The following is a 9,904-nucleotide window of genomic DNA, read 5'->3' on the forward strand; positions in this document are numbered from 1 at the left end:
TCCACATTATGGGTCACTTTCCCTGCTTGTATAGGTTTGTTAGAAAACACCACTGTCCTCTAAAGACTGAAAGCAGAATGGGAAACTATCAGTTGGATGTTCAACGGAGCAGAGTCAGAAACCAGAGGCGGGTCTGCACAGGGCAGAGTTTGGGGCTCTGGACGATGGTCAGGGTAAGAATGTATGATGAGGAGAAGGGAATCAGCAGCGGGGCGTGGCAACGAATGACAGAGTAGCAACATTTGGAAGCTGATTGACAGGGAATATAATTCGGTTGTCTGACTGATGACACAAGCAATGCCCGTGGTGAGGTGCTCCACTTCGAGGAACATGTGTGTGTTGGGAATAGTTTTATCTATTGAGGGAGTTGTTCCTGCTTGTTTATCCTGTGATATTATATCCAGATGGTTATTTGAGATTGTCCTGTCTGTAATAATTTATTGATTATCATATGAAATGTGAGATTCTGTCCCGAACTGGATCAGGTTTGAATTTATGGTGCCTTAATGAAGTTATGGTGGTCATTCATGAGTTTGTATTTTAAAGCAAGATTTTGGTGACTGATATTTGCCATTTCATTGTGCCTTCATAAGTAATCAGATTGATTCAAACTGCTGGATCCTGGAATGTGTTGGATTGTGTCTGGTTTCTCGGCATTTGCTGGATTTATTGCCTTGTTTGTTTGTATTGTATGTATTTTTGATTTTTTTTTCCTTTGTTTAAACACCTTGTCCTGTATTTCTGCAAGGAACCCCTCTGTTTCTGGGAAGAGGTCTCCAACTCTCAGTCAGGTGCTCGATGCTTCCTTGTCACCATCTCGTCTGCTCAGATCATTGGGATGTCTCCCATTGAGGGTCATACTCATTCCACTGGTTAATGTTTTCTTCCATAGTGATGATTCATTTTTCTGAGTTGGCCTCTCATTGAAGTTTTCTGGCCTGTACTTCTTATCATGATTGCAGAAACACACATGGAGTGCTGAATCCTCTTCATTTTTGATGAAAATATATACTTAGAAGTTTTATCTGACTGTTGTGTTTTTTTTCATGTGTGTTATTTCTCTTCCTCCTTCTGTCCGAGGTAGTGTTAATCTAAATGGGTTTGAGTGTAAATAGGCTTTTCTAAGGTTGTTATTTATCTTTGTAAATTTTACTGATTGAAATGGGACCAAGGTATTTTTATATTTAAAAAAGTCAATGTTGGTTTTGATGAAAGTATTTATTGCCTTTGTTGTATTTGTTAACAATTGAGCTCTGGTTGGCAGGTTTTTTTAAGCTTTGAACTAAATTTTGTCAAGGTTTTCCCTATTTTTCACTACTTTCTATTTTCCTTGTTGATATTCCAGATACGTGGGTATCAAGATTCCAGATGAAGGGTCTTGGCCCGAAATGATGATTCCCATCCATAGATGCTGCCTGACATGCTGAGCTCCTCCAGCACTTTGTGTGTAGTTCTCTAGATTTCTAGCATCTGCAGGTCCTCTTGTTTCCCAGATACTTTCATGCTTCTTGAAAGAACAAGCTGGTATTGGGGTTGTGTGGGTCTGTTTTTAAAATATTAAATAACATCATTAGAAAGAGCTGGCATAGGGTTGGAAGGTGTGGAATCTGTGGGTAGAATTAAGGAACAGCAAATGTAAAAAAAAATCCCTGATGGGAATTGTATAGAGACCTCCAAACAGTAGTAAGTATGTGGGCCACAAATTACAATGGGAGATAGAAAGTGCGAGCCAAAAGGGCAATGTTACAATAGTCATGGGGGATTGTCATGCAGGTGATTAGGAAAATTAGGATGATGTTGGTCTCAAGAGGAGGAATTCCTAGAATGCCTGCAAGATGCTTTTTTAGAGCAGCTCATGGTTGAGCCCGCTTGGGGATCAGCTATTCTGGATTGGGTGTTGTAATGAACCCGAATTAATTAGGTCTCTTAAGTTTAAAGAACCCTTAGGGGCAAGTGATCTTAATATGATCAAATTCACCCTGACATTAGAGAAGGAGAAGGTAAAGTCAGATGTGAAATAAAGTGAACTAGAGAGGCATGACAGCAGAATTGGTCAAACTGGTTTGAGAAGAATACGGGCAGGGATGAAACAGAGCAGCAATGGTTGGAATTTCTGGAAGCAATTCGGAAAGCACAGGATATATAAATCACAAAGAGGAAGTAGTATTCTAAAGGTAAGGTGACAAAACCGTGGCTGATAAGAGAAAACCAAAAAACAACATAAAAACCAAAGAGAGGGCATGGAGCAAAAATTACTGGGAAGTTCGAGGATTGGGAAGCTTTTAAAAACCAACAGAATGCAACTAAAATAATTAGGAAGGAAAAGATGGAACACATAGGTGAGCTAGCCAGTAGTATTAAAGAGGATACCAAATTTTTCTTCAGGTACATATGGTGTAAAAGAGAGGTGGAAACCACTGGGAAATGATGCTGGAGAGGTATTAATGGGGTGGGGGTGCAAGGTGAACTGATGAACTGAATAAGTATTGTACATCACTCTTATCTGTCGAAGACACTGGCAGGAATATGAAAGTCCCAGATGTCAGTGGTCAGAATGTGTAAAGTTACGTTACTCGGGAGAAGTTTCTTGGGAAACAGAGATGGTCTGAAGGTAAATAGATCACCTGGACCAGATGGTGAACACACCAGAGATCTGAAAGAGGTGGCTGAAGGGATGTGGAGGCATTAGCAATCATCTTTCGAGATCTTACCCCCACTATCCGAAATGTCCTCTCCTCATCCACCCTCCCAACTCCAGTCCTGTCCCCGCTTGCAGAGCAACAGTCTGCCGGTGTTTGCCCCCCAATGTGGTGAATCGCCACCACCGTGGGCTCAGACATTTCCACAGATGAGCCCCTCCTGTCCCCACCGGGACAAACATCCTGTCCGCCCCCTCTCTCACCGTCTTCATCCTCTCCCTCCCCGGGGAACCGGCATCAAACCGACGGGCCGAGCGGTCTCCTCCTACCTGTCAGCGATACATCAGACTCCGGCCGCAGGAGACGCTTCACAAACGCCCCAACTTCCCTCGGAGGGAAATGGAAATAAATCAGAAAGTGGACATTTACTTTGGGGTTTGTTCCTCTTTGAGAAGAGATGTCAGCGGGGTAACGCCCTCTCGGCTGGTCCGCCTCCGCTATTGGGCGTAATCAGTGATTGACATCGCTTCGGGCCAATCACTACAGCGCAGCGGAGGTGAGGGGTGGAGGGGTCTCGTGGTCGGTACCTCAGCCGTTAAACTGCCTCAGCAAGAGCGCAGCAGCGCGTGTGTGACGTCGATACGCGCGAGGGGAACCATGTGTGACGTCAGGCGGGTGGTGGAGCGCTGGTATTTAAAAACACCTGAATGGATATTTCTTATGATTTCAGTGGGACAACAGCATTAATCACGGGTTTCATCACTGAATCCAGTGTTGTGAGATGTAAAGTCCCCTGTTATGTGTCCGGCTGTGCCGTGTTGTTGGTGGAGTGGGCAGCGTGGTGTTTGTCTCGATTCGGGTCACAACACCAGAATTGCCAGCGGGGTCCACACACAGTGTATTAGTGACCAGAAAACCTCCCGTCCCTGCAGTCTTTGTCTCCTGGTAAACTCAACACCCTGACAATGTGGACCATAGACACCCCTTCCTCTCAGAGTCAGGGGATCACTCAGACAGTGATCAAAGAGAGAAATTATATTTATTGGTCATTAAAGTTCACCCAGATTCGTTTGGACGGATTTGATGTGAGTTCGGGGGTCACAGTGAAAGGGCCGGACGGCCGAACTCTCTCCGTTGTCTAAACATCCTTCCAGGTGAGGCGACCCTTCACCTGTGAATCTTCCGGGGTCGCCCGTTGTGTCCGCTGCTCCCGATGCGGCTCCTCTACACCGGTGACACCGGCTCCTCCGCAGTTGTGCGGGGTCGGGTTGTTTTTACTGGGGGATCGATGTTATTGTTCCCATTTGTGGGAGGGGTGGGTTTTGGGGGTTGATGATCGGGATGCCGTTCTTTTTTTATACGGGGGTGGGGTGGGAGTTTGATTTTTTTCTCTCTGAAAGCCTTTCTTTTTCTTTCTTTGTTTCGTGGCTCCCTGGAGGAGCAAAAAAAAACTCTGTTTATCGATGCAAACAACAGGAAATCTGCAGATGCTGGAAATTCAAGCAACACACATAAAAGTTGCTGGTGAACGCAGCAGGCCAGGCAGCATCTGTAGGAAGAGGTGCAGTCGACGTTTCAGGCTGAGACTTTTCATCAGGACTAACTGAAGGAAGAGTGAGTAAGGGATTTGAAAGTTGGAGGGGGAGGGGGAGATCCAAAATGATGGGAGAAGACAGGAGGGGGAGGAATGGAACCAAGAGCTGGACAGGTGATTGGCAAAAGGGGATACGAGAGGATCATGGGACAGGAGGTCCGGGAAGAAAGACAAGGGGCGGAGGGGGGGACCCAGAGGATGGGCAAGAGATATATTCAGAGGGACAGAGGGAGAAAAAGGAGAGTGAGAGAAAGAATGTGTGCATAAAAATAAGTAACAGATGGGGTACGAGGTGGAGGTGGGGCCTAGCGGAAGTTAGAGAAGTCGATGTTCATGCCATCAGGTTGGAGGAACAACACCTTATATTCCGTCTGGGTAGCTTCCAACCTGATGGCATGAACATCGACTTCTCTAGCTTCCGCTAGGCCCCACCTCCCCCTCGTACCCCATCTGTTACTTATTTTTATACACACATTCTTTCTCTCACTCTCCTTTTTATCCCTCTGTCCCCCTCACTGTACTCCTTGCCCATCCTCTGTTTCCCCCATCCCCCTTTTCTTTCTGCCTAGGCCTCCTGTCCCATTATCCTCTCATATCTCTTTTGCCAATCACCTGTCCAGCTCCTGGCTCCATCCCTTCCCCTCCTGTCTTCTCCTATCATTTTGGATCTCCCTCTCCCCCTCCCACTTTCAAATCTCTTACTAGCTCTTCCTTCAGTTAGTCCTGACGGAGGGTCTCGGCCTGAAACGTCGACTGCACCTCTTCCTAGAGATGCTGCCTGGCCTGCTGCGTTCACCAGCAACTCTTATGTGTGTTGCTCTGTTTATCGATACCTGCTTTGATAATAAATTAACCTTTGAATTATCCGCTCCGAGCGGGACTTCCCGGTGTCCAAACATTTTCACTCCGATTCCCATTCCTGTTGCGACGTGTCAACCCATCGCCTCCTCTTGTGCCAAGATGAGGCCTCCCTCAGGGTCCAGGATCAGCGCCTCATATTCCGTCTGGGTACCCTCCAACCTGACGGCATGAATATCGATTTCTCCTTCCGGTGAACAAATCTCCCCGTCACCTCTCCATCCCACTCCCTCAATTCCTCTCTGACTTTTCAAGTCCTCTCTCCTGCTGATCACTTCTCTCTGGGTCCACTGCTCCAACCCTTTCTCCTATTCTCCACTCTCCTCTCCTATCAGATATGGGTTCTCGTTCTCTCTCTTTCTCTCTCTCTCTCTTTAGACTGGCCGACTGCCTGTCTGCAGACCGCTCTCTCTCTCTTATGGTTAAATCCACAGTTAGCGCTGTCAGCCTGTGACTGACGTCATAGTCCCGCCTCCTCACTGCGGCGCTCTTAAAGACACAGTCACAGTCCGACCGCAGGCTCGCAACAGCCGCAACACAACTTCCCGACTTTTCAACTCAGTGCTTCAACTAATAAAGACAACCACGCCATTTGCCTTCTTAACCACCCGATCAATCTGTGCAGTCTCTTTCAGGAAGCGATGGACTTGGAGTCTAAGATCCCTCTGATCATCAACACTGACATCTCCGCAGCCGCATTAAACTCCCCGTCCAAGAAGAACAAAACCCGAAGTAAATGTCCCGCTTTCTGATTTATTTCTATTTCCCTCCGAGGGAAGTTTGGGGCGTTTGTGAAGCGTCTCTTGCGGCCGGAGTCTGATGTATCGCTGAGAGGTAGGAGGAGACCGCTCGGCCCGTCGGTTTGATGCCGGTTCCCCGGGGAGGAACAGAAACATGGAGAAGTTCAGTGCAGAAACAGGCCCACTCTTGACGATCCGAATGATAATTTATATGAGGAGACAAAATAGAAGTGGGAGATTTTAAGTAGTATTTTTGCATCTGTATTTACTCAGGAGATGGACACAGAGTCTATAGAAGTGAGGCAAAGCAGCATCAACTTCATGGAATCTGTGTTTGCTGTCTTAAGGCAAATAAGCGTGGATAAATCACCAGGACCTGACAAGTTGTTCCCCTGGGACCCTGCGGAAGACAAGTGCAGAAATTGTTGGAGCCCAAGCAGAGATATTTAAATCGTCCTTAGTGACAGGTGAGGGACTGGAGGATTGGAGGACAGGCAATGTTGTTCTGCTGTTCAAGAAAGGCTTTAAAAATAAATAGGAAATTCTACATTGGTGAGCTTGACATCAGTTGTGGGGAAGTTATTGGAACGTATGTGCAGGAAGTCAATATCTAAGTATATGGATAGATGTGGACTGATGAAGGATAGGCAGCATGGCTTTGTGCACGGTAGGTCATGTCTAACCAATCTTATAGAGTCTCTCGAGGAAGTTATCAGGAAAGTGGATGAAGGCAAGGCAGTGGATGTTGTCCACATGGACTTTAGCAAAGCACTTGACAAAGTCTCATATGGAAGGTTGGTCAAGAAGGTTCAGTCATTCAGCATTCAAGATGAGATAGTAAACTGGATGAGACACTGTCTTTGGGAGAAGCCAGACTGTGGTAGCAGATGGTTGCCTCTCCGACTGGAAGCCTGTGACTAGTGGTGTGCCACAGGGATCTGTGCTGGATCTGTTGTTGTTTGTCATCTATATCAGTAATCTGGATGATAGTGTGGTTAACTGGATCAGCAAATTTGTGGATGACACCAAGATTGGGGTGTAGTGGACAGTGAGGAAGACTATCATGGCTTGTGGTGTGATCTGGACCAGCTGGGAAAATAGTTTGAGAAACGGAAAAAGGAATTTAATGCAGACAAGTGTGAAGTGTTGCACGTTGGTAGGAACAAGGTCTTACACAGTGACTGGTAGGGCACTGAGGAGTGCTGTAGAAGGAAGGGATCTGGGAACACAGGTCTGTAATTCACTGAAAGTGGTACCCCAGTTAGATAGGGATGGAGAGAAAGATTTTGGCACATTGGCCTTCATAAGCCAAAGTACTGGATGTTATGTTGACATAGTACAAGGCATTGGTGAAGCCTAATTTGGAGTATTGTGTACAGTTTTGGTCGCCTACCCACAGGAAAGATGAAAAAGAGGTTGAAAGAGTTCAGGGAAAATTCATAAGGATGTTGCTAGGTCTGGAGGACTTAGGTTATAAGGAAAGCTTGAACAGGTTAGGTGTTTATTCCTTGTAATGTAAAAGATTGAGGGGAGATTTGATGGAGGTGTACCACAATTATGAGGAGTAAAGATAGGGTAAATGCAAGCTGGCCTTCTCCACTGAGATGGGGTGGGACAACAACACGAGGTCATGAGTTTAGTGTGAAAGATGGAATGTTAAGGGGAACATGACGAGAAACTTCTTCACACAGACGGTCATCCGGGAGTGGTATGAGCAGACAGCACAAGTGGTGAATGTGACCTCAATTTCAACATTTAAGAGGTTTGTGTCAGTACCTGGATAGTAGGGATATAGGAGTAGAAAGTTCAAATAGTTAGCACAACCTAGATGGGCTGAAGGGTCTTGTTCTGTGTTGTACTTTTCTATGACTGTGACAAGAACCTTAAATAGTATTAATATTCACTCTAATTCCTTTTATCAGACCGACCGTTCATCTCAGCAGCAATTTTTTATATGGCGTTAAAACTGTGGCACTTTAATCTAACAGTGCATAAAAGAAAGTCCCAGCTGTAGGTCAACAAAGGCTGTTTGTGTGAGAGTGTTTCAGTTACTGTGGAACGAGACACCCATGTAGCTCAGTGGGAAGAGGGAATAATACCAATGGAGGCACAGATTGGAGATGGCAGAAATGCCCCATTCTTATAGAGACAGGAAAAGCATCAGAGGGATGGATTCCAGTTGACATTTAATCCTAGATACCAGCACTGTGCCAGTTCGAAGATGAGTTCTCTCTCCAGCTTGGGTTGAAGCTCACTGTAACAGTGTGATGTCAGATCACAGCTTGCTGACTAAAGTGATCTCATCTGAAATGTTGTCCTTCAGCCATTGATGGATTTTGTAAATGTTTTCACAGGTTAAAAACGACAAGGAATTTATCTACAGGAATCTCGAGCACAACACGCCAAATTTTCTGACACTGTCCAGATATTTAAGAATTGGAGCAAGGGCTTCACTTGATCGTCCTTCCTACTCAGACTGGGCAGGGATTCACTCGATCGTCTGACCGACTGGCATGCCTGTCATTTTACACTGGGGAGAGGCTGTTCACCTGCTCAGACAGCAGGAATGGATTCACTCGGTCATCTCAACTTAAGGTACTTCAGCAAGTTCACACTGGGACAAGGCCATTCACCTGTTCTGTGTGTGAGAAGGGATTCAGTCGGTCTTCCCACCTGTGGACACACCAGTCAGTTCAGACTGGGCAGAGGCTGGTCATCTGCTGAATTTGGGGGGAAGGATTCACTCAATCAGCTGACCTAATGGCTGATCAGCGAGTTCACACCAGGGAGAGACCGTTCACCTGCTCAGACTGTGGGAAGGGATTCCATCAGTCATCCACCCTACTGGTACACAAGTCAGTTCACACTGGGGAGAGGCCGTTCACCTGCTTGAACTGTGGGAAGGGATTCACTCAGTCATCCAATTTAATAGCGCACCAGCGGGTTCACATCAGGGAGAAGCCATTCACCTGCTCAGACTGCGGGAAGGGTTTCACTCCGTCATCTGACCTACTGGTGCACCAGCGAGTTCACACTGGGGAGAGGCCATTCACCTGCTCAGACTGTGGGATGGGATTCACTCAGTCATCTAAACTGAAGGAACATCAGAGAGTTCACACCGGGGAATGGCCATTCACCTGCTCAGACTGCGGGAAGGGGTTCACTTGTTTATCTAAACTGAAGATACATCCGCGAGTTCACACTGGAGAGAGGCCGTTCACCTGCTCAGACTGTGGGAAGGGATTCTCTCGGTCATCCAAGCTACTGGCACACCAGTCAGTTCACACTGGAGAGAGACCATTCACCTGTTCAGACTGCGAGAAGGGATTCATTTGCTCATCTAATCTGAAGGCACATCAGCGAGTTCACACTGGAGAGAGGCTGTTCACCTGCTCAGACTGTGGGAAGGGATTCACTCGGTCATCCAGCCTAGAGAGTCATCAGCGAGTTCACACAGGGGAGAAGCCGTTCACCTGCTCAGAATGTGGGAAGAGATTCACTTGGTCATCCCAACTACTGGTACACCAGTCAGTTCATACAGGAGAGGCTGCTCTCCTGCTATGAATGTGGGAAAGCATTTCTGCAATCATCCTGCCTACAGAGACACCAGCGAGTTCACACTGGGTAGAGGCCATACACCTGCTCAGAGATTGGGAAGAGATTCTCTCAGCCATCTCCATCAAATGTGCATCATTGAGTTCACACTGAGGAGAGGCCGCTCACCTGCTGTGAATGTGAGAAGGGATTCACTCAGTAATCTAACCTTGTAACACATCACTGGGTTCACACTGGGGAGAAAGTTTCAATAAGCTTCATGCTGGATATTTGTCCATCATTGTTTCTCAATGCAATTTTGAGAGTGACTGTCGGTGCTGAACTCTGCAATTATTGCTGCTGCTCACCACACCCAGTTCTGCACCCTGGTCACTGGGCATGGGAGGAGTTTCTTCTGCTGCACATTCACCTTTAATGGGACTGGAATTTAATATTCTGGATCTGAGACAAATAAATCAGTTCTATTTTGAAGTCTGTCTCCGGTACTTAGTGAATTTATAACACACCTAATATAGAGT

At 46.5% G+C, this 9,904-nt stretch overlaps 1 protein-coding gene across 3 annotated transcripts; it reads left to right on the forward strand.

Annotated features, from left to right (window-relative positions):
- The first annotated feature begins 1,349 nt into the window (after nucleotides 1-1,349).
- LOC140207622 (uncharacterized) lies at nucleotides 1,350-9,699 on the forward strand. Of its 3 annotated transcripts, XM_072276168.1 has the most exons (3): nucleotides 5,038-5,823; nucleotides 6,105-6,298; nucleotides 8,186-9,699. In XM_072276168.1, the coding sequence occupies exon 3, from the start codon at nucleotides 8,592-8,594 to the stop codon at nucleotides 9,393-9,395; it is 804 nt and encodes a 267-aa protein (XP_072132269.1). In that variant the 5' UTR covers nucleotides 5,038-5,823; nucleotides 6,105-6,298; nucleotides 8,186-8,591; the 3' UTR covers nucleotides 9,396-9,699. The 3 variants fall into 3 exon arrangements, with proteins under 3 accessions (XP_072132271.1, XP_072132269.1, XP_072132270.1); XM_072276170.1 differs by lacking the exons at nucleotides 5,038-5,823; nucleotides 6,105-6,298 and adding an exon at nucleotides 1,350-1,443; XM_072276169.1 differs by lacking the exon at nucleotides 6,105-6,298.
- Nucleotides 9,700-9,904: the final 205 nt, after the last annotated feature.

Source organism: Mobula birostris, chromosome 13 (assembly GCF_030028105.1).
Source record: "Mobula birostris isolate sMobBir1 chromosome 13, sMobBir1.hap1, whole genome shotgun sequence".
Lineage (NCBI taxonomy): Eukaryota > Metazoa > Chordata > Chondrichthyes > Myliobatiformes > Myliobatidae > Mobula > Mobula birostris.

Bases quoted from the DNA above. Each gene is read 5' to 3' on its own strand.
- LOC140207622 (XM_072276170.1), top strand. From the start codon at position 8,592: ATGGCTGATCAGCGAGTTCACACCAGGGAGAGACCGTTCACCTGCTCA.